We start from the raw sequence: 27,806 nt of genomic DNA, 5'->3' as shown, positions 1-27,806 counted from the left end.
ATGCTTCCTTGCAGTTAGTTTCACAGCCCCCTCTTGATATACATTTGATGGTAGTGAAATGCAAAGTAGTGACGCACTCGAAGAAGAAAACACTAAGCACGAAAACAATACGCACGACAAATATTTAGTGAGTCAGCTTGGTAAATATTTCATGTTTCTGGGAGAAACATATAAAATTGTATGTCATGTTTATTTCGGATTGTAATATTCTCAGTCTCTCCATAATCAATGTTTTGACTCTTTGAATAATGCAATCATCTATGGTTCTAACACATGCAACACAATACTTCAGAAAATCTGCAGGAAAACACCAACCCACACTTGCAGGGTTTATTCCGCAGTGTGTGTTGCCACTAGCCCCGCTGTGGAGAATCGGCGTGTTTGTCTACAAAAGCATGCATTGTGTTCACAATTAACCAGCCTGACAGACTTGTCAGCAGTCTTCAGGGACGTGACAGGCGGCGTGGAGTTGTGAATGGGAGAGGGGGCGGGTACAGGGAAGCAGACGCAGCTCTCCTGCCGGAGGAGCGCACACAGAAAAGCGCAATCCGATGGAGCGTAGGCGGTTTACCTCACACACCTAAACACGCGTAAACATACGCACTCACTTCTCCTCAAACACCTAAACCAGTCTCCAAAGGAGGTTGTTTTTTTTACCCAAAGAGAATAAAAAAAAATCTAAGGACAGGATGGATTCTGCACAGCTGCTCCTTCTGGTGTTGTGCGGATACCTGCCAAAAGTAAGTCTCTGTCTCTCTTCATACTGAAACCATTAATTTATACTTTTACTACAGGCATATTAGATTAAATCCGCTGTTGGACTCTTAAAAAACATTTTCGAGTGTGTTTAATGTAATAAAACAAAAACCCTTTTACTTCTATTTTACTTTTCCTGCTCTATGATATTTCCTGTTCATCTCCTCGTAAGACATCTGGCTTTAGAAAGATAAACTAGGCTGCTTTCACCCAGCAATATATGTGTGGTTGGGTAATTTCAGTAGCTGGCAACGTGAACAGTTGGCTTTAAAAAAAAAAAAAAAACCGTGAGTGTAGTAAAATAAAAAGTCCTCTAAATTCTTAAAGATCGCACATGATAGTGGTTCAGATCAGAAACCTTTGTGTGTGAAATCCACCAGCCTGGCTGCTTTTTACTTTGTTCCTCCGCCTGTTTGATTTATTGTATACAAGTGGACACCTCATACAGGGCTCCCCACTATTTTCATCCATTCTCCCAGGTGGATGAGTGGAGTAATTTACCTAGGCTCTATTTTTACTACTCTAGTAAATAGTTGTAGTCTCTCTAGGTTTATATAATTACATAGAAAGCCTTTGAGCATTGCCACCTGGCAATAAGTCACCTTTTAGTGGCACTCAGTGTTTCTGCAGGGAGTTTTTCTAAGCCTGCACTGTGAGTGATGGATGCATAGGCTTTCCCGCATCTCCTTAAAATTACACTCACTGTAGACGTAAGCAGGAGTGAGGCATGAGTCTCTGCTGGTCTGCTCGGTTGTACCTTTCGGTCCTTTTGTGAGCAACAAACCGAAGCGCCGTCAGGTTTTGCCTCATTTTTCAGAAATGTTATGTCAATTTCACTTCAGTTTTATTTTTTTTACTACACAATAGCACCGGTTCACAACAGTCAATATTTGAGAATATTTGGAATGTGAAGAGGGCTCTCACTGCATTTCAGTAACTGAGGGCAGAGGTTTGCTCGTTATTCATCTAATCTCTGTCAGGAACCTGTAGTTTCAGCGAACTGAAGAGGCTTTTTGTTACAATTTTCAGACATGTGGGAGAGAAAAGAAATAGACAAATATCTACTAATAGTTATAATTTTGTGCTGATCTGAGTCATCTGTCCCTGAAGCACGGCTTCCTCAATGCTTTCCACAGAAGCTCTTATCAGGCAGACTACACTGTGAACATCTACTGTGAGAATTTCTCCCCGCTCACCTCTCATGACTCTTTGATATCAGGCTCAGCCTGACGTTTTAGCTTAGCCAGATGTGTGATTAGTTGACATACTTTATTGGCTCATATGCCGTATATTTGTCTCTTTTTTTCCCCCTAAGTCCTTAGATGGCTGCTTTATAATAACACATGTTTCATCAATATGAATATGTCCAATAAGGAGTTGTGGTGCTGAGTGAAGTGAAGAAAGTGGTTAAAAAGGGTATGTTAGTGGCTGGATGTTGCTGTTATTGATTTAACCGAATGCAGATGGGAGAAGGAGAAGAGCAGGGACAGGGATGAGAGGTGGTGGTGGGAGGTGAGGATGGGGGCAATAATGATTTCTCTTCCTCGTCTCTCTCTGAATATGAAACCAGTCGAGAAAAACCTTAAGGAACTTTTCTTCCAAATAATCACAGAAACCCATTTACGCTGTGGGGTGGTGTGGGAGGTGCAGCACAAACGTATTTTATTTCTTCAAACCGTTTCCGTTCCGATGCGTGAAAATGACTTTTCTGTTTTGGTTCAAGTGTGTAAAAAAAAGCAAATATATTCTCTGCCTTAATATCCTTATGTGTCTGTACCAGTGGCTGAATGTAACTAAGTACATTTACTCAGGTGCTGTTTTGAATTTTATGATAATTTAAATCTCTACTCCATCTCAGAGACAAATATTAATATTATGTATTTGTCCATAAGCTTTAGTGGCATATTAAAACTATCATATTCCTCCTCTCACGTCGAGGCAAACCGCAAATCGCCAAATTTGGAGATTTTAAAATTAAATCAGGCTGAAGGATATAGTGTTCCTTTGTTGGCTGACAATTCTTTTTAAATATTAGCAGGTTATAAATGTAAAATAAAGCTAGAAAATGCAGAAAACAGGACTTTGAGATGCATAGTTCTCACAGGGCTCTGATCCTACAAACACATGGTGCAGATTAAACCGTCCGACAGTTTATGAAGTTCAAAATAGCTCAACCTTAAATTTCTGCAGCAGTAAAATTCAGCAAACGCATTAATGAATCAGTTATATTACCCCTAAAACATCATGGAAGATAGTAAAACACTTTTACTCGTGGAGTATTTCAACAGTAGTATCATATTGCTTCTTAAAGTAAGCAAGTGAAGGCACTGAATACTTCTTCCACCACGGGCTCTTAAAGTTTAGAGATGTTTCCACTCTCTCTGCAGTCACACAAGTCAGCATTTCCAAACTTTGACTGCGTAAAAATAGAAATGAAAATATCTGTAGCATTATAGGATTACTTTCAAAGGATAAGCATAAAGAATGCTTCAGAAATAACGGTGTGCAAACAAAAACAGTTGTCTAAGGAAGCAGAAGGCCACAAGAATGCAGTTCAAAGCAGGCCTATATTTCTAAACGTGCATGTAATATGATCTTTTTTAAATACTAGCACGTGCAGATATTACGGTATTGTTTGGTCTCTTCATGCTGTTGGCAAACTGTAATACTTAATCACATTGAAAAAACAGGGGTTGTAAATCTTATTTATATAAATAAGTAAAAGATAAATATGAGGCCTATTGTATAAAAATTAATCCCTGCAACACTCAAAGCCTGCTCTATTATATAAATCTGGCTGTAGTCTACTATTGTGTTGTCCATTATGTAGCCTCTTATGGCAACACAGTGGCATCATAATATGTCATGTCATAGTTTTGTGCATATAAATTAGATGTTGCTGTGCTGGATGTAAAATAAAACAATGATTTTTCGGGATGTTATAGGTGCACGGACATTAAAAGTTATTCATTTGAGCCCATTGGTAGGTGGTTGCTAGGCAACAGGATTACATCATATATGTAATATTGATAAGAACCTTCTGTGGCCGGAGAGGTACCTGTGTGTCAAGTTTGGTTGTTCAGCTCCTGATTGTGTTGGAGGAGTTTGTGGACCAACAAACAAACAAACAAACAAACAGACAAACAGACGTTTGGCCCATTAGGATGTACATGGAGAAAACTGCGCTGTGAAAGACTGATGTGAAATATTCCAAAATTTTAGCTTTATTTATCAAAGATTGTATTTCACAAATACCGCACAATTGATGAAAGCTCACTCTGAACTGATCATAGAGCAACAAGTTGTGTTAAAGCAGAGCTGCTTTGGGTTATTGGTTACAGATATGTGGCAGCAGCTACTCCGTCAGCTAATTTTGGCACTTGTACTGGCAACTGGAAACGGCACTGCATAATTGGAACCACATAAATCCACAGCCTGATGTTTGATCATTCAGAAACAACATGATAATCACTCAAGCTCTTTGAAGACCATGCATAAGCACATTGTTCTCAGTAACTGAGAGCAATTCAAAATACTGCTCAAGTCGTGTCAGACGTGTCCTGTGCTTTTGTTTGTTTGGCTTGCACGGTGTTCAAGCCTTCGTTTTTTGTCAGATTTTTAACAACTGCTCGTTTTTGTTTTGTTCAGTGAAGTGTAGAATTGGGAAAAACATATTAGTCCACAATGTCAGACACGAGTTTCACCTTTCATTCTTCTGTCAGCTCTTCCTCCTTTTTAGAATTTGATTGTTATCTCAAACAATGCCAGACTGGGAGCCACTTTGAATAACAACAATCACTAAATACTTCCTTGCACTGCTCACGATGAGGTCTACGCAACCAAAACTTTAAATCCTGCAGGTATTTATTCAACGTTTTCCACCCTGAGACAACGTGCATACGTGTTCTGTGTGTATATGTGCTTGTAGCTAAGTCTTTGATGAGGTCCACTTATCATCTGTACAATTTTGCGTAGTTTGGCGCTGACATTTTGATTCATTCCTCAATACAGTCATCTCCATAGGTGGCTGTCTAAGTGCTTGGTATTAGTAGGTTTCCAGTATCTCAAGCGGCAAGCACTTAGTTTTTGTCTCCTCCTTTTTGAGCCCAGTTATAGATCACTGTCGCATCTCCTCCCCTCCTGTATCACTCCAGCTGTATGAATCCCTTGCTGTGAACTCTGATGACTGTTTTATCATTGGTCTACCTCTTTGTGTGCTCTGGCTCTATTCACAATATACAGGATTATGTGAACTAATAAACTACCTCCATGCAATAGAGAAAGCTTGATCCCAGCAGCCTACAGTAGAAAGCCATGCTCACATTCCACTGCTATGTCTGTTTTCTTCCCTGATGAGGGACTTTGTTTCAGTTTTTCTTCTGTTTATGCAGCATTAGTGGCTTTTGGGAAACGTCACATTCAAAATGAGTTACATTTTGCAAAAGCTGCAAGACACGAAGCAACTTTAATTATCATTGACATTTTTAAAATTGTTGGCTGTTACCCAGATCTTTTTATTATTATTATTATTGTTTTTAGAAAATGCAATTTATTCAAATAAACATAAAAAAAAGAATTTAAATGCAGATTTGTCATTGTAAAGATAATGAGAGTGTTAATGAGATTCAGGATGGCCCTGTTATACTGTGGGGAGTCAGCATGCATAATCACTAGAGTTGAAAACACAAACAGATAAAGTTTAATTATTTAAACTTATTGAGTCTCTTGCTTTAAGTCCTTTGGTTAAACCCTGCCAGTAGGGGGCAGCAGAACAAACGTGAAATACAAAATATAAGTACATTAATCTCTATAAGCAAATATTTGCATGTTAATAGAGTCTGTATGAAAGGGACACAATTTATTGTCCTGTTTTTTTACATTTTATTTCGTAGTCTGATTTCTATTGACCAATCACAGTTGACAGACATCGACCCGAAGTCCTGAAACAGTGGCCATACAAAAGACACCAGACGCCAAGTAATCAGAAAACACCTGACAGTAGATTACAAGTCAAAGAAATTTAGATTTTCACACATAGTTAATTACTCGGAGGGATTTTTCTAAGACATTAGGACATAAAACTGCTTTTTGCTCTCTATTTTTGGTCCCCACGATGAAGTACCTGATAGGACAGCTGGGACTCCGGAGGTAGAGCTGGTCACTTTCTATACAGAAGGTTGGTGGCTTGATCTTCAGGTCCTCCAAAATTTCAAAGTGCCCTTGGGCAAGACACTGAATTTCACTTGACTCTTGATGGATCCATTAGACAGTGTGAGATCCATGTGACTGAAGTGCTTAAAGGCATAGAATACAGTGCTGTATGAATGGGTGAATGAATCTTTTGGTAAAAACATCTTCTGCAGACTCAGAGTAGAAAGGCACTCTATAAGTACCAGACAATTTACTATTTGTTTGGCTGCTAAATTCTGCAGTAGGTTAGCTGCTTAACACACTAAATAACCAATCACAAGGCAGCAACTCAAACCATTTAGGCTTGTAGGGATGCTCAGAATGACCTGCTGAGGTTCAAGCTGAGTATCAGAATGTGCAAGAAAAGTGATTTAAGTCACTTTGGCATGGTTGTTGGTGTCGGTCTGAGTATTGCAGAAACTGCTGATCTACTCGAATTCTCTCACACAACCATCTCTAGGGTTTACAGAGATCTGTACAACTATCAAACATCAAACACCCAGTTCTATGGGTGAAAATGCCAAGTTGAGGAGAATTTGAGCTGATAGGAAGGCAACAGTAACTTAAATTATCACATGTTAAAACTAAGGTATGCAGAAGAGCATATCTGAATGCACAACATGGTAAACCTTGAAGCAGATGGGCTCTGGGAACAGAAGACCACACCAAGGTCTACTCCTGTCAGCTACAAACTCAAAACAGTGGCTCAAACGGTTAGTTCGTGGTGCTAAAATTGCTCAAATCTGCAGCAACTGCATGACACTATCATGTCACTGTGAACCTAATCTCTGATGTTTCTGTCACATAGTTCAGTCAGCCATGAAGTAGCCCAACACAATACAAGTAAGGTATAACTAAAGTGGCCAGTGAGTGAATATTTGACGCTGGGTAATCAGACTGCTGTGGGGTTGTCCAACATTTGGCGACTACAGATGCAAATCAGCTTTAATCTGCATCTGCCAAAGTAAATATAATGTTTTTATCAGTACATTTAGTGCATTGGTGAACCCTATTACAGTGATATCATTACTACACCATTTTGCACACATTTAATAACACTATACTGATAGCAAACAAATATTCTCAATGGTGTAATGATTTTTTTTAAAGGAGCTTTTAGTGACTAATGTAACCGTCACTGTACTTGACATTATAATTGCAGTGGAGATGTTAAATCACTCGTGCACATAATAAAACTTTCTGTCACGGACTGGAGGAACTTGTAGTCTGCAATGTAAACTCACTATGAGGATAGCATTTTCCACTCAGAGAGGTTTCTGGACCCAGATCATCTCTAAAGTGCTTCATTTTTACATTGTCTTACAATCAACATCATTCTAATGAAAAACAGGGTTACTGAAAGGTCTGCCCAACATGAGAGTTAGCAGTTTTCTTTCTTTTCAAGCAGTGCTGCTACCATTTCCTGAGGATATGTTGGACTTTCTGCTGTAATCAGTCACAGGCAAAGACTCTCATCCCAAAGCTGTGTGGATTATGAGAGTGTCAGGATGACCTTCAAGAGAGCAAGCGAGGCAATGAGTAACACTCAGGGAAGGCAGTGCAGTGTAGACAGGCAAATTACAGCGAGATTTTACATGGTTCGTACCGTGCACTGAACTTCATCATTAAAATTGTTTATTTTGCTAACTTTTTAAAGGAAAGCCATCTTATTATACTTTACAATGTTTGAATTATCAATATCCAAGAAGGAAGGACTCAGTCTGGAACCATAGCCCTGGCAGAACAAAAAGCAATCCCAAGTAATTTTTTAAATGTCATTCTTCTGATTGCCGACCGTTAAACAGTTTGATCTTGGGGAATGACTGGAAGGGTAACTGGTGTACAAACTACCATGTCAAACAAAATCAAACCCACTGTGGTGATTCCACAGCATATGGGAGCAACCAGAAGTAGCTTCTTCTGACAGCTTTTCTTGTGTTTGATCAATCATTGTTTGCAGGTCAGTCACTGGGGGCATCTTTTAATTATCTTTATGTTAGGTTAGCAAAGCTGTGACAACAAAGGTGGGTTCCTAGATTCACAGACATCCTCATCAGTTATATATAGTTTTCATCAAAGTGTCAAAGGTGGGGCCGAAGGGAGGCCCCTGGAACAAAATGCAACAATGGGTGGAAGCTACACAGGGGATAAAGAGGTCTCGCTAGTCCTACCACTCTGTTAAAATTTAATATATTTACTGTTGAAAACAGATTATTTCTTATCCGGTTAAATCGCTGTTAGATCTTGTGCATCAGGGCACCTGCTATTAATTACTGCTCTCCTAATGTATGGAGGCAGGAGGTCTGTGCTCGTTACCATCATTGTAACTCAGCGAATGGTCAGCTGGTCAACATCTGGTAGAAACAACCCCCCACCCCCTTACTCATTGCTGGATCCCCCTGTGCCACCCGAATCTAAAAAAAAAAAATCCTGTAAGTGCTCCTGTAAGCGTTATTTATGCATGAATAAAAACAGAGTTGTGAAATAAAGCACTCCAGCCTTCCTGATCTCATTCAAGAATAATTTACTGCTCTTCATAATATTTTAATCTAAGTCTAATATAATGAGTGGGGAGTTGTTTTTGAACTAACTCTGTTGCTGCCAGAAGCATTGAGGCTGCACTAATTTGTTGTTCCCAAAGCTGGATCCCACTTGGATTCTACTATTTGAACTTTAACTAAAAGTAAAAGTAGGTGTCGCTTAAACGTTAAACTTGAATAGATTTTTACTACTAAAAAAGGCTGATGGGGTATTGTTGTTACCCTGTCGGGCAGCTGGACAACTCGATTTCATAGATATACCTGCTAAAAATCTCAGCCGAACTCGAATCTCAGTGACCTCGACCTCAAGGTCAAGGTGAGAGGTCAGGTTTTCTGAACATTTTGTGAATGCAATAACTGTAGGCGTGTCTACTAGGACACAGGGGTAGCACTGGGGGGCTCCCTGTTGATGTTATGGTCCTGAGTGCATGTGATACTGCTTGTTTTTGATACTGCTTACTGAGTAACCTCAGTTTTAAACAGGAATATAACACTGGCAACCAGTTAGGTCAAGTCTCCTATCGCAAAGAAACACGTTGCAGACAAGTTGCACTGATCACAGCAGACACACTCAGACTGATTGTAATGTCATAGAAATCTATGTTTATAAATTAGATGGCAATTGTTTGCAAAGCTTCACTAATGAAGAGTGATTGCAGTCAGTCCAAGTCAGACGATGATTGTTTGGAGACAGGTTGCTTCCCACCAGGTGTCTTGAGCAATCACCTTGACATCGAAAGTGATCATCTAGAGGTTGAGGGTATTGCATGCTTAACCTATGAGCGACCAGTTAATCACCCCATCTCCTTGTAGTTCAATTAGGTCACTGGAAAGCCGTCAATTTTCACTAATCACGCGGGTTAGTGTTCTATTTTTAATCTAGTGTGACTGTGCTTTTGTGCTTCTGTTTTTGTTTTGTGTCTCCCACCTGCCTCTGTGTTCTGCTTGTAGGTCCTCTCATCACTGTTTTATGACAGCTGATAAAGCGGGACATTAATAGCATGTGTAAATGTCACCTCATTTGGTGTTTGACCTGTGGCAGTTAAGACGAATATTGGGCTCATATCAGCGTATGATAATGTAACACTGATATATCAGTGTTCGTGCTGCGAGAGGATCCCTTGTTTAACAGATGAACCTCTGACTATCCCATGCCTCATTAAACTACTAACATGAGACGTGTCCTTTTTCATTTGTGATGGTTTGAGGTGTTTCTCTCACCCGGGGTGCGCATTGCATCGCTGACTGCTGTTTACAGCAGCGTAATATCATTTGGGAACTCAACCCTGCACTAAGTAGGACATTTCTGGATGATTGATGAGGATCATTTGATGTTTGACAGCTGGTGGCCGGGACTCATGAAGAACCACTTATAGAGAGGATGAGTCGAACAAGCGTAAATGCATCTTTGTGCTTTAGCCCTCCTCACTGTGACCTTTGCTGCTTTGAGCGTTGCCGCTTGGTTAGCAAGGTGCACACTGAAGCTCTTCACTAGGAGTTCATGAATACGCTCTGCTTCACGCCGACTTTTCTCTCCTCATCTCCAGTGACCTTCTCAAGCTCCTCACTGCTCGTCTTACACATTTTCATTGACCCACCGGCTCTCCACTAGCAGCCGTCATCCTGCATTTTTCAGCGTGTGTTGACACAGATGAACAGTCACAGCAGATTACTCAGTGGCTCCCTTCTCCTCTCCCTAATTTATTTGCACAAGAAAATCTATTTCCCTGGAAAAAAGGCTCAGTTTGAGAACATTTCTTTCTACTTAGCGTATTATTAGTCATTAGTTCAGTCTAATAAAATATAGCATGAAAAGCTGGTGACGGTGACGAGAAAATGTTTACTAATATAACTGCAAACTCATATTTTCTGGTGTTCTTGTGTGCGCCTTGCTAAATAGAAGTTCTTTCTGTTGCAGGACAATAGAGGCATTTTTTCACTCCTGAAACTTAAATGTGCTTTCTGTTTCATCCGTAGGTGCTGTCAGTGCAGATGTGCGACGTGGTGAACGAGATCCAGCTGGAGAAAGAGCGCTGTGAAAATAGCACCTCTGGGAACGTCACTTCAGGTCATTATGGAAAACATATGTAGTCTCTCCAGCTCTTTAGGGTGTGCAAAAGGCTACTTAAAGAAAAAGGGAGGCATAGTTGGTAAATATATAGTAAGGTGAGGTCAGACAGTGTGTGAATGTATATTTCAGAAATACATTTCTTCAGGACATAACAGCCACATTCAGACACGAGAGGGAAAATAACTTTCAAAATAAAACAGGAAGAGACTGAAATAGAAACATGTAACACAATGACAGACAAACAGCAGGAGACACAAACAAGGAGGCACAGCAGTAAGCCACATGCATAACAGTAGTACACTTTTATCCTGTTAAAGTAGCTAAAACTACACCAATGCCTTTTAACTCAGACACCAATTTAGATTCAAAATGTAATGTATGCTTCTCTTTTTGGCCCACTGAGATATCTGCTTGGCCGTCCTTCCTGTGACTTTAGGAACGCAGTGAAATATTGATGTTAAACGTTGTTGGCACTATCTCCATTTCCTTTCATTTTAATAAAAAATCACTACACGTGCTGTACATACGGCATGCTGCGTTAAGGTAACAGTGGAAACAGCGTTCTTTATTGCTGTAATGGCCCTTATTTTTCTACTTTCTTATCTACTTCCTCAACCAGAACATAGTTGAAGTGGCAGTCAGGGGTCACATCCTGAGTAACTGAGTTAACATGAGTGTTTGTGGGGAACCATAAGCTTACAGACTATGGCGGTGCAACATAATACATCAAGGGATCCTTCAGCAGTTCCTTGGTTTTCTTATAATATTTTGGACATTAAAACATTTTGATCGAAAGTAGATTTTAGCTTGTAGCATTAATCAAGTATAAACATTTTATTAAAGGACAATATGGTGATTGCACAATATGTCATAATGAAGCTGTTTGTTTGCTTTGCATTGCTCACGTCATCATTTCCTGGGGTTAACTCGGGTGTTGTCAAGTAAGTCATGTATTTGAAAGGTGCAGCTGAATAACACTTTCAGACTGCTAGGTTTTCACTTTTGTTTTTCAAAATTATTATTTAGAAATATGTATTTTTTATTAGATTTTATTAGATTAATAAAAAAATAATAACTAATTATAAATAAAATAATAAAAATGAATTAAGAATTTAAAATACTTAAAATAAAAACAATTAAAAATATGTTCAAAATAATAATAGATCAAAGAAAAACAATGGTGTGCTTGGTTTCAACGTAACTTTATTCTTTCATGAGTTATTTACAAGTTTCTGACCACTTATAAAATGTGTTCAATGTGCTGCCCATTGTGTTGGATTGTCAATGCAACCCTCTTCTCTCACTCTTCACACACTGACAGCAACACCGCAGGAGAAATGCCAGCACAGGCATCCAGTATCCGTAGTTTCAGGTGCTGCACATCTCGTATCTTCACATCATAGACAATTGCCTTCAGATGACCCCAAAGATAAAAGTCTAAGGGGGTCACCATTGTTTTTCTTGTGACATTACCAATAAGTTTGGTGTGTCACATGGCCCTCTTCCTATTGAAAAAACAAAAGTTGTATCCAAGATGGCCGACTTCTAAATGGCCACCATGGTCACCACCCATCTTGAGGAGTTTGCCCCCTCACATATACTAATGTGCCACAAACAGGACTTTAATATCACCAACCATTCCCATTTTATTGCGGTGTATCCATATAAATGGCCCACCCTGTAGAGTCAGAATTTGATGTAAACGACATGAAAGCATGGGTCCATTTTACCACGTATCACCATCTCACAAAGCTCGAATCATCTTAAACTCAGTATCATTTCTTATATATGACAGTGAGTTCACTGGACTCAAACGGCATCCACAGTCACCAGATCTCAGCAAACCTGCAGCAACTGTGGATGAAAATCTCCATCTTTCCCCCCAAAATTGTTTCATCTGTAGAATAATTATTATTAAGGTAGGGGCCTAACTCCATATTAGTGTCTCTGATAAACTTTCCACTGAGACTCTCAGGCAGTCCATTATCTCAGATAAATGTCAAGCTGATTAAATATTGATTGTGACAAATCAATATGTTTAAAAATAAAAATTCATCTGTTGCTTGAAGACTGGAGGCATAGAAGATGAAACCACCATGAATGAGTTTTTCTTTAACCCATATTATGACATTTACAAAACTCTAAACCTGTAACTAAGTCCCTAAAGTGAAACTGAGTGATAACACGCAGCTGCTGCTTGCCATTAATTACTTATTCAATTTGGCTTTAGTGTTGGACATGATTTCATTTTGTCATCGTGGTGTTGGTGCTTGCACGTGTGTCTCTTACAATATGAGCGATGCCATGTTGATATTATTATGTTCACCTGGCAGGGTGCCAAGGCATGTGGGACATCATCGCCTGCTGGCCTTCAGCTCGGGTCGGAGAGGTGGTTACAATAACCTGCCCGCCTTATTTCAGCTACTTCAGTGACCATCAGAAAGGTAAATCGATTACATTCAGTGCAAGTGCACAAAAGAAGGAATAACAGATGTTCTCTATGTGCTCTTCCATAAAATAACAAGCTCAAGAAGAAGAAAACTAACCGTCATTTAAATGTATGTAATTTTCTTTATGAAGGAAATAACTGCTTTGTGGCCAAAAAGCCTAAAGATGCCATAGCAGGACTTCGCTCAGCAGTGCTGTCACGGGCTAACACATTTATTTATTCTTTTATAACTGTGAGTATTTTCATATTTAAAAGGTTATTTGCATACAGTTGAGCCTTTGGGTAGACACTGAAGATAAAATTTTCTCCTTGCACACAAATGGACTTTTAAAATATCAAGGACAGTCACTGGATGCCCAACAGAAAGCCTGCAGCAAACATCTCAGGGGAGATTGGATTGGATATTGATTCATGAGGCCCATAAAAAGCTTCATTTCATCATTTTTGACACGACAAATCCATAAAATATCAAAAGGTTTTGCATGTATCCATTTTATTAAAATGCAAAAAGAATTTAACCGTGTCAGCCTAAAATCAACCAAAGCACATGATTATCAACTTTAATGTTAAAACAGTCCTATTTATGTAATAGTGGAGCGGGGAACACAGACAGGATAGTGGGGAGAGAGAGAGAGAGAACGGGAGGACATGCAGGTTGAATCAAAGCCAGGCCTCTAGACATGCGGCATACTGTCGTCTGCTCACCCACTGAGCTAAACTGATGACTACTGTTAGTGAAGCTTACCGATTAGCTGTAGAGGTTTGGTGCTTGGAAGTGTTCAGCTGACTCAAGCCTCTGATAAGCGGAATAAAACCATAAATATCAAACATCTCAGGGGCAAGCCGATGCAAGCAATTACAAGGGTTTTAAACTGAATCCTAAGCTGTACAGGTAGCCAGTTTAACGATACCAAGGTAAGTTTAATAGGTTCATCTTTTCATTTACGAGTATCAGCATTTTGGACTAACTGCAATCGTCATAAACGTGCCTGGCACGCTCTGGCATATAAAGAACTGCAGTAATCGAGTGTGGCTGTGGTAAAATCACGGATCACATTCTGAAAGTTATTAAAAAAAATAAAAGGTCTCATTTTGGCTTTCACTGAGAAAAGCTTAAAAAAATCTAATCTGCAAATCTCATTTCAGACTCTGTTCAAATTTGTCTTTTTCTACCACATTTTCCCTGATTCCTGATCACGTGCTGTGAGGGTTTTCTGAAGGAATCGATTTTGCAACTTATTAAGTTGTGCTTAATACCTCAAAGGAAGTCGTGGAGTGAAGTTTTACTGTACAGAATTTACCTGCATTCAGTTGGTTATGCAGATGTATAAATGCATAAATTCTTTTACATTTGATTGTAATTTACCACCAAGTCTATTTTATGCTGCTGGAACTGCAGGTAAAAGAGTAAAGATGAGAAAACTAAATTAAAGAATAATTAAATTTAACTTGGATGTGACCACAAATTACATTGCTTTCAACATCTCTCTCTCTCACGAGGATATGCACTCATGTATAAATATAAATATGTTGTCAGAACTATAAGGTAGCAGCTGTCAAAGAGTGACGGTTAAGAAATAAATGTCAAGCACACGAGGGTTAAAATAAATATATTACATCTCTAAATATATTACCTCTCTTGACTCATTTGCAGGATCTGTGTTGCCTTTTGCGATTATATTTTCACATCCCATTCTTTATCTGTCCCTATCACCGGTTTTTCTGATAGTGTCTTTGACAAAAATAGGCAGCCTTCAATTGGTCCATTTTGTGCAGAAGGAGAGCCAAATGACACCTTTTATGTGAGCGTGCACACAGCCTGAAGCAGAGAGAGCTGATAAGCACTGTCATAATACCCGTCATGTCTGATTGAGGTTTTAAGCTGATGTGTTGTCAACCTAATGCACAGAAAGCCTATAGCTATGCTGAGCTTGCTGCACAGTGAACTGCACTGTTAAACAACTACGTCATCGTGCTGTGTGGAAGGACATTGTTCTGATTGAAGTGTCTCCACATAATACTAGTGTTCTGTGTTGAACCTGCAATGTGTATGTATGGTGCATATAGAATTTGAAAAAGCGCTTGATGTTAACGTTAAAACTTCACTGAGGTTACTGTAGATGTAATGAATGGACAAAGCCGAGGACTAGATGTAAAGTCTGGACAGACTCGATCACAGTCTGGAAGAAAACTGCTCAGACCCCTGCTTAACCTTTATTCTGGACGACGTACAGACACAAAGCGTTATGTGACAGCTGTGTGCAGACTCCGGAGACAGAAAGTAACTCAAAACAGCTTTAATGCTGAACTCAAAAGGGTAACAAAAACTAAGAATACAAAATACACCTACACAGACTAAACACACAGCAAGATAAAGGCAGATCGCAACAATGACAAACTGAAACACAGGGCTTAAATACACAGAGGGAGCAATCAGGGAATGGACAACAGGAGGGAAACACAGCTGGGGCAAATCAGGACTAACGAGACAAAGAAGCGTAATCTGAACACACTGAGATAAGACAGAGACCTTCAAAGTAAAACAGGAAACACATAACACAGACTGAACAAAAGACACACACTCACATGCAGGCAGAGGGAACAGAGACGTGTGACCAGGGCAGACACAGACACTGACTGGACACGGGGATATAGCGGACAGGGGAGACAGCAACTAAGGATTTCACAGAGACAAACCATAAGACATGACTCTAACAAAAACCCAAAGACTAGAAATGATAAATAATATAATAAACTCAAAAACCCAGGCATCCTAACACAAAGGAGAGGAAGGGGCTGCTGCTGTTTCAATGAACTAAGACAAGAAAAATAAGCAATAAAACTTTTTTAATATCATCTACAAAGTCCAAAAAGGTTATATATAAATCACACTTTTGCAATTGAGCCAAGTTTCTTTCCACCCCAGCTCCCTTCTTACAGTAAATTAACACTTTTTACTTCACCAAGAATGTTTGATCTTGTCAATGGCTCTACATAAGAAAAAAAGCTGAACGGTCATTTATCTTTTTGCAATTACATATTGCCTGTCTTGGATTTTTTTTTTTTTTTGTTAGCTTTACTTTCTTTTTAAACTCGTGTCCTTCAGATTTACTCTCAATGCCTTTACAGCCGAAGCTTCACATCTGTGACTAAACAAAGAAATCTCATTTCTTACTCTCTTTCTTCTTTCAGTTGAGGAAAAGAGAAAGAAGATAGATATTGTCACAGATGGTCTGCTTGAATGGACAGACTATAGTGAATCACTTCAGCGTCTGTGCTGCATTGATGTCTTTGTTTTCGAAAGAGAAACGGATGTTTTGTTTTGTGTATTTTAGGGGTTAAAGTAGGATTTGACAGACCGGAGAAAAGAATTACGTCAAGGCCGGGTAAGGCTGTGATCAGCTGACCTGTGCTGCTCCTCACTATTCACTACTATTTTACTATTTACTGCTCTTTGTGGATTTAACTAAATTCAAAAAGATACACTCTGAAAAAAATAAATGAAATTTTCACTCTCAATATACAAAAAGCAATAATTCAGAGTAAAATGAAACAGAAATGTATAAAAGCAAAGGTTTATTTATTTGAATACCTAATCTGTAAGGAAAATGTGCTTGGTATAAACTGAACGTGTACAAATCAACATTTTACACTGTAGTTGTGTAACAAAATTAGGTGGAAATTTACATGTAACTAAACTAAATAAAGTCATCAGTTTGAGCAGAAATCTTTTCTTTTCACTCCTTATACGTTGTTGTTTTATGAGCTGTATTCTAACTCATAGACCATATAAAGCTAGTATAAAACATAAACAATGGCATAAACACCTTAAAGCTGCAATGTGTAAAATCTCAATACTAGATATAAGTAGATTGCAGATTACAGTCGAGTGAGTTTTGTTTTGTAAGCCTCCCAGTTCAAGTGCATAATCCTAGCTAAGTTCACAGCTAAGTTCACATGAACTAAGTTCAAAGCTGTCAGTCAACGTCTGTTTACTCTGCAAGAGGCTGAAAACTTTGTGAAAGAAGTCATATATGAGTCAGTGAAGCTCTCTTCTGTTCGATAACAGCAAAACTGAAGTGAGTTGTTGAGCTGAACTTTTACTGTCAGTAAGTGCTGCTGTTAGCTGCTGTTAGCCTATGTTAGCTGCTGTTAGCCTATGTTAGCTGCTGTTAGTTAACATTAGTGAAACTGTTTTTGAAGTGGATCTAACGTCGTTGTACTGTGGAGGACCCTATTTAAGATGTATAAAAACACAAGTTCTCTTTTCCTCCGCCTTTGAGATGCTACATATTGAGCCGGTCTTTAGCTACATACATAACTAGTAGGGGTGCAACGATATTCGTATCGATATTGAACCGTTCGATACAGTGCTTTCGGTTCGGTACGCATATGTATCGAACAATACAATTTTTTTCAATTTTTTTTTTTCAATTTTTTTTTTTTTTTTTTTTTTTTTGTGTCCGGTTTGGATCTATAGCCATCAGAATTGTTGTCTTGAGGCCAAGAAAGATGCCAAGAGGATTTATTTTAAGTGGATCATCATATTGGTCCATTTGATTGACCTTTATTATAATTATGAATTTATTTTATTTTCAGTTGCAAACGGGACAGACATGACTGTGGGATAGGACAGGGGGAAAGAATGAAAGAAAGAGGGGGAGAGAAAGAAAGAAAACCAAAGGGGAGAAAAAAAAAAGAACAATACAAAATTTGTAATTTATTTTATCAACTTTCCTTCTGACGATGCTGTCTGTGTTGAGCGCTCAGTGAATCTGCATTTGACTACTCCGCCTAGGCTCGAGAGTGCAGCCTAGGCGGAGTAGTCGAACGCAGATTCACTGAGCACTCAACACAGACAAGATGGTCAGAAGGAAGAGCGCAGGGCAAGCTAGCGAGACAGAAGTGGACCTCCCCACCCTCATTCAGATCTGGCGTTTGGAATTATTTTGGTTTTCATGTGACGTATGACCCTGAAGGTAAGCAAGTCATGGACTAAAGTAAAACAGTATGTTGGATGTGCCATGCAATGCTCAATTACATGGGTGGGAGCTAGTGTGTTAGCGCAGTTAGCTCGTTAACGTGTTGGCCGTCTAGCCCCTCTGTATAGGGTAGCTCGTTAACGGAGATTTGCCGTGTTGTGGCGTTAAGGTTATTTCAACGAGATTAACCTGAAAGCACTAGTGGGAACACAACGAATATGACTGCACATTTACACCGACATCATCCTAGTGCAAAGACAAAAACAAGCATGCATGCTACAAACTTTAGCCGAGTCATTTAGACAGCTGTTAGCACAGGATTCTCCTTATGGAGACCTGATATGTTTAATATGCTGCTGAGAATATAGCCCAGAAGAAACGGATAGTATAGCTTTTATTTTGGAAAGAGACATTTCTCTGTAATAAACTCTCTTTTCCAAAGATGAGTGATTCCTCAATCAGATACAGGGCTCGCAATATCGCTAGCCCGACGTCCCGGGGCTATCTTTCTCCTGCCTGTCGGGCTATTGTAGGAAGGAAAAATATATGTCAATGCTTTTGCATTCTTTCAGAAATGTAGCTGGGTAATTATGTCATTGGGTGAGCCACTGTCAATATGTGACATATTGAAATCGTGTTTGAATTTGCGCTTGTTTTTTTGCTTTCACTTTGCAATCGCGCGAACTGTGTATAGAGAGCGACAGCACTGATCTGTGAGTGATGATAATTTGTGCACCAATTCCTCTGACATCGTCTTATTAATTGTTAGCTTACTATGCAAACATGACAAGTGAAATCTCCCGCAGCTTAAACATGTGAGAGGTTGATCGCGCAGAGAATCGCTGAGCTTATGTGAGTGCGGCAGGATATATATTTCACTATGATGATTGAGAACCTTCACAGACAGATATATATTTTAGTTCTGCTGAGCCAAATAAGACAGGTCAGGGTGAAGAAGTGACAGCCAAAGAAAAGCTTACCACAAAACGGAGAAGTTATGACAAATCAGACTATAAGGCAAAAAGAAAGTGCAGCTTTATGGTTTCATGGACAAAAGAATTTCTGTGGCTGCAATATGACGAGCTAAAAAACAACACGCACAAGGGTTAGGGTTAAATTTAAAAACTGTACTTTTGTGTTAAAATATATATTTATAATTTTAATAAATGACAAATTAAAAAGGCATGAACATTTTTTTTTGTATCGAAAAAATATCGAACCGTGACACCAAAGTATCGAACCGAACCGAACCGTGAATTTTGTGTATCGTTGCACCCCTAATAACTAGGTTAGGCAGAACTCAAGATAGCGGGGCAACATGGTGGCATCAAACTGGTACCTTATGCACTTTTAATGGCTTGATTAATTCAGTTCAATCCAGTTTTATATATATATATAAAATACCAAATCACAACAGCAGTTGTCTCAAGGCAATTAATTAGAAGTTCATTTCAATGTGGCAGTTTGTTGGAAGACATAATTACACAGTGTTAATGTCCGCTACCTTGATGTACCCTAGTAACAATACCCTAGATGCAGCCAGTCTAACATAGTGCATTGCTGTAAACTTTGATGCAGTACTCCAAACTAACCCACCTTTGAATAACACTGATTCAGTTGGTTTCCCAAGATATTTCACAAAAATGTAATCCAGCAATACATCACGTAGATCCAATATCTGAGTTAAAAACTCTAAAATGATTAAGGATATTACTTGCAAATATCCTTAAATTTCCAGTTCATAACTTGCAGGGAAGTCCTTACCTTTGAAAATAATCTCTCATCTTCCTCTGTTTTCCTGTCTTTCTTACATCTTTCTCCATCTATCAATGCCGCACATTAACATTTTTCTTTCTTCTCCCTGTGAAATATAGCAGCTGTAATTTAGCTCATTTTGTAACAAGTAGCACACAAACAATTTGTGTGTTTGCTGGTATTTGTTGTGCTGTTTGAAAAGTTGCATTTGACATTTTCTGCCACTTAAAAAAAAACGTTATTCCGTTTATGCACGCTTCTCTTCAGTACCACTAGCTGTCCGCTAAAGTACCACCAGAAAATGGTGAAAGCATTATTTTACAACATTATTTTCTCATCACTGAGCAAACGTCTCCATGCTGTCACTGGATGTAACACCAGGCACATGAAAAATCAACTCGTTTAATAGTAATATGCATTAATCTGCCTACTGGATTTAATCACTCATCAATGGAAGTGCCAGTCCACTTTAACCCCTGGTTATATGCATGCTATTGCTAGATAATTGATAAACAGAAATCAGTATTTCACGTTAACAAACGTTGGATGGATGGACTGCCTCTGACGGTTTTCATTTTTGCTACACCAAGTACATTTATGCTTTCCAGATGTTATTTCGAATAACAAAATACAAAAAATGTTTTTAATTAAAGTACCAGGAGTATATAAAATATTGTTGACAATGTTTTTATTTGTTTCCTATTTAAAAAAAAAAAGGCATCTTGTATACTTTTTATTTGTATGTACTGCCAGGACTTGTGGGTAAATGTAGAGCAGTGACTTGGTAGTCAACATATGTGCAGTATTATAAACTATCATCTCTAATTAACCTTTTCAACCAATGCATTTGTTGGCTAAAGTTATCATCAAGGGTCTGGATGTGACCCTGGTTGAGCTTTACAAGCTCAGGTGTTGTACTAATTCACTAAATATTTTCTGGGGTGCCTGTAAGCTAGAAAGAATGGGCATTACAACAGGTTGGTAATACGTTTGAAGTTTAAACTAAGAGAATTGCCTGTTAAATTGTATACCTTTATGATATTAGTAAAATGACTCATTTTAATTACCATATGACTTGTGAGGAATGAACAAATGATCTTTGAGTTTCTGGGGGCCTTAGGTGCTGAGGTTGTAGTGGTGTGTCGTTACAGTATATCTACTATGCTGTAAATGTTACTGTAATACACAAAATCTGTGTGTGTGTGTGTGTGTGTGTGTGTGTGTGTGTGTGTGTGTGTGTGTGTGTGTGTGTGTGTGTGTGTGTGTGTGTGTGTGTGTGTGTGTGTGTGTGTGTGAACTCATACATTGTCAGTAGTATATCAGATATAATGATGTTTTCATGTTACCTAGCAAACACCTAGCAATGAATTAAAATGACCCAATTGACCTAACTGCACGATAGTCTCAAGGCTCATTTCTTTATCATTTGTTTCCAATGGGTCAGACTTTCTTGTAATTTTATAAAGTGGTTTAAAGTGGTTTCAAAGTTTTTCTTTGGCTGATTTTTCACTCATTTTCAGTCCAGTCCAGCTTTCCTGACAGACATGAGATTGTATTTCTGCATCATCAAAGCAATTCCCAAAGAGGTATTAACGAAGGAAAATGAAGGAACTAACACACTGACAAAAGGTGAAGAGGAGGAAAAAGATGAGACTTTTAACAACACAAGAAAGGAAATCAGTTAAATCCCAAAAAAGGAAATATTCAACAAGAAACCAGAACCATGGCACAGTACTCCTTATCCTGCTGATGCTCATATTGGTTCTCTTTTATTACTAAATAATGGTTTTAATATTATTATATGAAAAAATATAAAAGGATGTAGTTTCCCAACCATCAACAGTAATGACTACAGCAGTTATGAAGTCATGAAATTAACTCAGTATTTCATGGGAGTGTAAAATAAACTGTCAGTGAACAGGAAGTAATATTTCATGAAAATGGAGAGAGAAGTTTAAAAAAGGAGGAGAGTCGTCCTCCTTTCTCTGCTCCTGGCGAGTTGGGTGTCAGTCACTCAGACGTCATATAGTCTTCAAAAGCATGCTGTGATTAACAGGTAATGCAATAAATTAATCTTGCTGTGATTGTTTTGATTCGTTTTGCAGTAATGAGTGAAATCAAGCAAAGCATTATCTCTCACTTGAGTTTAAACCATTCATTTGTCTCACGTGCTGTGAGAGTCTTCGAATGTAGAGGGAACGTGATGATTAATCAGGTGTTAGCACCAGCTTAAAGAGTAGTTATTAAGGTGATAGATGTGGATGCATGGTGCATGTAAATAAAATGATTTCTCTTGGTTTTTGTGGGTTAGGCAGAATGTGGTGGTTACACTTCATACTTAGGTGATGAGGAAAATACGATTGAACGACACTGATCATCTTCCCAAAAGATGATTAACTTGAAACTTTACTGAAGTCTTCAGTGAAAATTTTCCGTGACTCCCACCTTTCTCAGATCAACATAGATTGTAAATATTAGGCGATATTATGTTGCGCAGCCTACTGACAGGGATCGGGGACCTGCTACTGTGAATTTGCTTGCGTTAATCTTGTGCTGTTGAAGGTTAGTGTCAGCGTGTTGGACTGATGCGTTTGACTGTGACCCTGGGCTGTATTGAGACGGATCGCTAAACTCTAGTTTGTCAATTCAAGCATTATTACTGGCATTCAAGCTGTTTAGGTTGTGAAAAACCTGCAGCAGGTGACTGCATTTTTCTGTTTTCATTGCATTTGCATGTACAGTAAACAAGCTAGAAACATGAATAGAAAAGTTGGGCAGCACTTTATAATAATCTGTGTGTTAGATATAGGTATCATTATTAGGTATAAGACTAGTAAGGTAATAGCAAGCACTTCATCATTTAGATATCATTACTCCTCCTTATCATGCCATTTATAAATACAGATATGCTTATCCATCTGTTACTATTATACCATATACAGCTGTCAATGTTGCTACATCACTGCTTGTAATAATCATAGTCCTAATAACATATCTGTATTTATAAATGGCCTACTAAGGAGGAGTAATGCTGTATAAATGATATATAATACCTTACTAATACCTTAATCTTGCTCAATAGTGTGCTATTATTATAAAGTTCTGCAAAAAATTGACTTGTGAGTAGGGCTGGGCCATATTATATTGTTAGGCAACGATAGGAAAATGAAATATCGCGATAGAATGGGAGTAAAACGCGCATGCGCAGTGCCTTTGTTTTCATACACACATGGCCGATTGTTGAGTGAAACAGATGAATCAGAATTGGTTTGTAAAAATGGTGCAACTTCCGTGATGTGGAACTGGTTTGGTGTTTGTCCGTCAGATACACAACAAAGCACATTTTTTTGCAGAACATGCAAGCGGCCGTTGTTATTGTCATATTTGTCGGACTAAGATGCTCTTAAATCTGGGAGTAATCTGGGTCCTAAACTCTGTATGCTTCAGGTCAAACAACACTGCAGCATCACTTAGAGTTAAAAACTGTCTAAATTCTTTCATCTTTAATAAAATGATCAGCATTGCTGCTTTACCAGGTGTAACTATAAAGTTTAACTTCCAGGCATCCATGAAAACAAAAGTTATTACATTTAACGGAGTTAGAAGTTAGCAGGAAGCTAGCGGAAGTTAGCTCGCTAGTTTCGCTAGTTACCTAAGCATGATATTGCATGTTCTGACTGAGAGATTTCTGAAAAAAAATCACACGTACAGCTCTGCTATCACTTCCAACATAAATGAAGACAGGAAACTAAACAGCAGTGACGTTTGTAGGGTTACTGAAGTTGGGCTAGCTGGTATATAATGATGTGCTACGTGATCGCTAGCGACACAGCTATGTTAGCATAACATAAACAGTGAAGCTGGAGGACCAACACTAACACTTTTCCACTTATAAAAGTTAACGTGAAGGTTCTTCATGGTTAGAGACAAATGCAATCGCATGGCAGGATGCTGTAAACGGACCAAACTTCAGTCAGGAGAACAACTGAGATAATCCATCCACAATACGAGGTTAGTCATTAATATACTGCAACAACATGGGAATAGAGCAGCTGCCAGAGAATTCAACATTAATGAATCAATGGTACAGAAGTGGAGGAAGCAAGAAGAATGAGTTTAATAAAGTTTGATTTATCTGACTGCTTTGTTTCGCTTAATGTGCCTTATAATCCTGTGCACCTTATGGTCCGAAAAATACGTACTGCACACTGCAGTTTAATGTTGCAAAGCACCTCTTTTTAACTTCAGTGGATATTATACATGGTTATGCTCAGGATATGTCAGCCCATTTCTACTGGAAATGCCTTTTGGTTAAACTTTCAGCAAGGAATTTGCATTTGCACTGTTACATTTTTATAAAGCTTTAATGTACATAAAAACCAGCTTCTTGTTTAAGTGAAAATAAAAGGAAGGTTGTCTTTTTGCGCTAGTAATGTTGTGGAGTTGTATTTTGTCTCGCATCAATTATATCGTCGGTTATATCGTTATCGCAAATTTTCAAATATATATCGTGATAAATATTTTTGGCCATATCGCCCTGCTCTACTTGTGAGTGCTAATAAATGTTTACCCCAACAGGAAACAGGAAGCCACACGATGGCTCTACAGCCTAACGGTGACGTTTCATCACCTGGGATGTCTAGCAGAGTCCCTGCACCACGTTTGTATCTACATCTTAAATAGATATGCAACTTTTATCACTCAGAAACAAACACAATGTGCAGCTTGAACACAGTCAGTTTCATGTGCTCGCGCATGCATTTGGCACAAAACATGAAGAAGGATCTTAGAGTAGTTTCGGTAAATGAAAAGAGTTTATTTAATTTATTTATTTTAATCAACTTTATTGTAGCACTAAAGGTGTAATATAATACTGTTTTGTCAAGCTGCGGGGACACACTGGTTCACTATAAAGATAGTTTTTGCTATAATCTCGTAACACATGGATTCATATTCCCAATTGCTTCTGATTACATTTAACTGTGCCCTTAAAATCTTTAGACCCATTTTTACCATCTCATATTCAGACGTGTTCCTCCTCTGTGTAACCTCTCTGGCTTCAGTTATTGGACATGCAGCTTTTAATAGTTTGAGAAGTATATTAATTCACTGACGTTCTTTACAGTTCTTTTTTATCTGCCTCTGATGAAATATTTGGATATTAAATTAAGCATGGCAGGTGAACAGTGAAGCACGGGATCAAATAACATTTCCTGACACAAACCTCTCAGTCGTTTCCATCCCTCGCTGAGAGCCATTTTTAAATTGGTGCTGATAGATAGCCATTACTTCTTTGCAACACCTGCAGGCTTTCTCCCTGCTCCTGGCTCTGTGACCCAGCAAGTTAATGTTACCCTGACTGATATGTGCTAATATCCAATCACTGTCAGCTCCACTGGAGCAAAATATGGCTGATGGGGCTTTTACTGTTACAAATCCATTTACACTAACTGATGTTCCTCACAGACAGACAGACAGAGAGATAGACAGACAGATAGATTTGATTTAACCATTAACATAACATAGAGTCATAAAATGGTATGTATAAGGATGTAGCTTCTGGGTTTGAGGCCTTAAACCTACATCATCTGGTTATAAAATAATTGGTTAATTATTAGAGACAAAAAGGATGTAAAGCAGACTTTAAACAGTTTTTTAAAATTTTGTTTTTAGGATATAAATAGCGTGACAAAATAGCTCAGGGAAGACTGTAAACATCTCAAAATGTCACCGTTGTTCTTTGAGGGCTGCTTCTGTCTTATTAAGATGTTTTTAAACTCGCCTGTGGTTTGGCTTTAGGTTAAAACCTGGCCTGTTGTTCTGATTATTTGTATAATGTACACCTGTTTTATCTACACAAATGAATCAAAATATGGTAACAAATTATTAAAAACACGGGAATTATTTTATCTTCTCCACTTTTCTTGTCAGATTTTGCACTCTGTGTAGTAAAATGTGACCTCGAAATATCTTTATGTTTCATCTACACCCACTCCTGAGCGTCACAGCTAAGCAAAGAGAGACTTGAGCTTTGTGCAGTGGTTAAAAAATGTAATTTAAAACCTCTAAAGGTGAGTAATTAAAAGGTTAAAATTCCTTTATTTAACCTGTAGCAAAAGCAAAATGGAAAAACACCAGCTTCTGTTTGTCAGGGATTTAGAGACGCTTGTTTTTTTTGACTTAGCCCAACAGCTGATTTGTCTTTTCCAGTTTTAAGGCTAAGCTAAGTTGACAGGCTTTGTATTTAGCACCTAACTATTGGAAAGTGAATCAGCATCTTAAAAAAAATTTATCACTCCTTTAAATTGTGTTGAACTTGTGTGTTATTTATTTCTGGAAAACACTTCACTCCACAAACTGTGCCTTTTCTTACTTTTCTTACTCTTAAACTTTTTCACAAAGTTTCCAAACTTAGCACCTCTCTGTATATTTTCTCGGCTTGTATCCAAAAAGCAGATGTGGCTTTTTCAACGCTGCATATTTTTTGGGTGTGATGAAAGCCAATCCATCACCTTTTAAAAAGCCAGTCAAAATTCCCCTGAGCTTTTTCTGCAAGCTGATCTCTTCTTTTTTTTCCCCCCTCTGGAAGTGAAGATGCACTCATACCTGCATTAGCCCCTCAGAGAGTCAAACAGCAAATTAGAGTCCTGGGGAAATTTAACACTTCATAGATGGTAGATGGATTTTCAGCACTACATGTACAGATGCCTACGTGAAAGAGGGTGAATTCAAAGCTAAAAATCTTGGATTGGTTTAAATGGACCTGTGAGTTTAAAATCACCACAGGCAGTATTGCATGTTGGCCAAATGTTGGCAAAAGAACAACCAGTAAAAAAATTCAGTTTATTCATTTTTTACCTTAATATATATGTATTCTTTTTGTTTTGTTTTTTTTTAATTTAAATAGTGTTTTCCTTAAATATGTAATATATTAGCTAGGGGTGGGCGATATATCAATAGAAACGATATAAATTTGGCCAACGATAGAGATTTTGACTATATCGCTAAAAAAACAAAAAAAAACAAAAACAAAACTATATCGCTCTATCGCGATAGCGCATGTTGATGATGTTATCAAGCTGCGCCTGTTTTGGTCGAAAGCATTGCGGCGGCTAAAACCATTATCATCTGCAAATTATGGCGGGCGACAGTCATAGCAAAGAGATGAAGCACTTTTGAAATATGGGGAAAGCCAAAAACTGCGCTTCCTCCACTTCCGTAACATTGATTCATTAATGTTGAATTCTCTCGCAGCTGCTCTATTCCCATGTTGTTGCAGTATATTAATGACTAACCTTGTATTGTGGATGAATAATCTCAGTTGTTCTCCTGACTGAAGTTTGGCCCGTGTATAGCATCCTGCTATGCGATTGCATTTGTCCCTGACCACCAGAATCCCTCACGTTAACTTTTATCAAGTGGAAAAAAGTTGGCGTTCATCCTCCAGCTTCACTGTGCTAATGTTATGCTAACATAGCTGTGTCGCAAGCAATCACGTAGCACAACATTATATACCAGGTAGTCCAACTTCAGTAACCCTACAAACGCCACTGCTGTTTAGTTTTCGGTCTTCATTTATGTTGGTAGTGGTAGCAGAGCTGTACGTTTTAATTAGTTTCAAAAATCTCTCAGTCAGAACATGGTATGAAATGTTTAGGTGTAAACTAGCGAGCTAACTTCCTGTTAACTTCTAACTCCGTTAAATTTAATAACTTCTGTTTTCACGGATGCATGGATGTTAAACTTAATTGTTACACCTGGTAAAGCAGCATCGCTGATGATTTAATTAAAGATGAAAGAATTTAGACCGTTTTTAACTCTTAGTGTTCGTTTGACTTTGGTACCTGAAGCGGACGGAGTTTTGGACCCAGATTACTCCGCGAAGCTCCTCACTACAGCAGCCGTGATGCTCTGACAATCCATCAAGCAGTGCGGCTTACCAAAGTAGTACTAAAACATTTTTTAACAGATTTCTGCACGCCCAAATCGGTTCAAGGTCAGTAAGCACAACCAGAATTCATACATAAGGCGCACTCTCGATTTTTGAGAAAATGAAAGGATTT

The 27,806-nt window shown here is 38.4% G+C and overlaps 1 protein-coding gene across 1 annotated transcript in view; it reads left to right on the top strand.

Moving 5' to 3' along the window:
• The first annotated feature begins 603 nt into the window (after positions 1–603).
• vipr1b (vasoactive intestinal peptide receptor 1b) overlaps positions 604–27,806 on the top strand; it is a 53,769-nt gene continuing 26,566 nt past the window's right edge. The window contains exons 1-3 of the mRNA XM_080865719.1: positions 604–740; positions 10,464–10,554; positions 12,891–13,001. Coding sequence (XP_080721845.1) covers positions 690–740; positions 10,464–10,554; positions 12,891–13,001 — 253 coding nt within the window. The 5' untranslated portion in view covers positions 604–689. The remainder of the gene's footprint in view (positions 741–10,463; positions 10,555–12,890; positions 13,002–27,806) is intronic.

Source organism: Rhamphochromis sp. 'chilingali' (assembly GCF_963969265.1).
Source record: "Rhamphochromis sp. 'chilingali' genome assembly, chromosome: 18".
Lineage (NCBI taxonomy): Eukaryota > Metazoa > Chordata > Actinopteri > Cichliformes > Cichlidae > Rhamphochromis > Rhamphochromis sp. 'chilingali'.
Note: the sequence above shows the minus strand (reverse complement) of the source record. Positions and strands in the feature narration are given on the sequence as shown.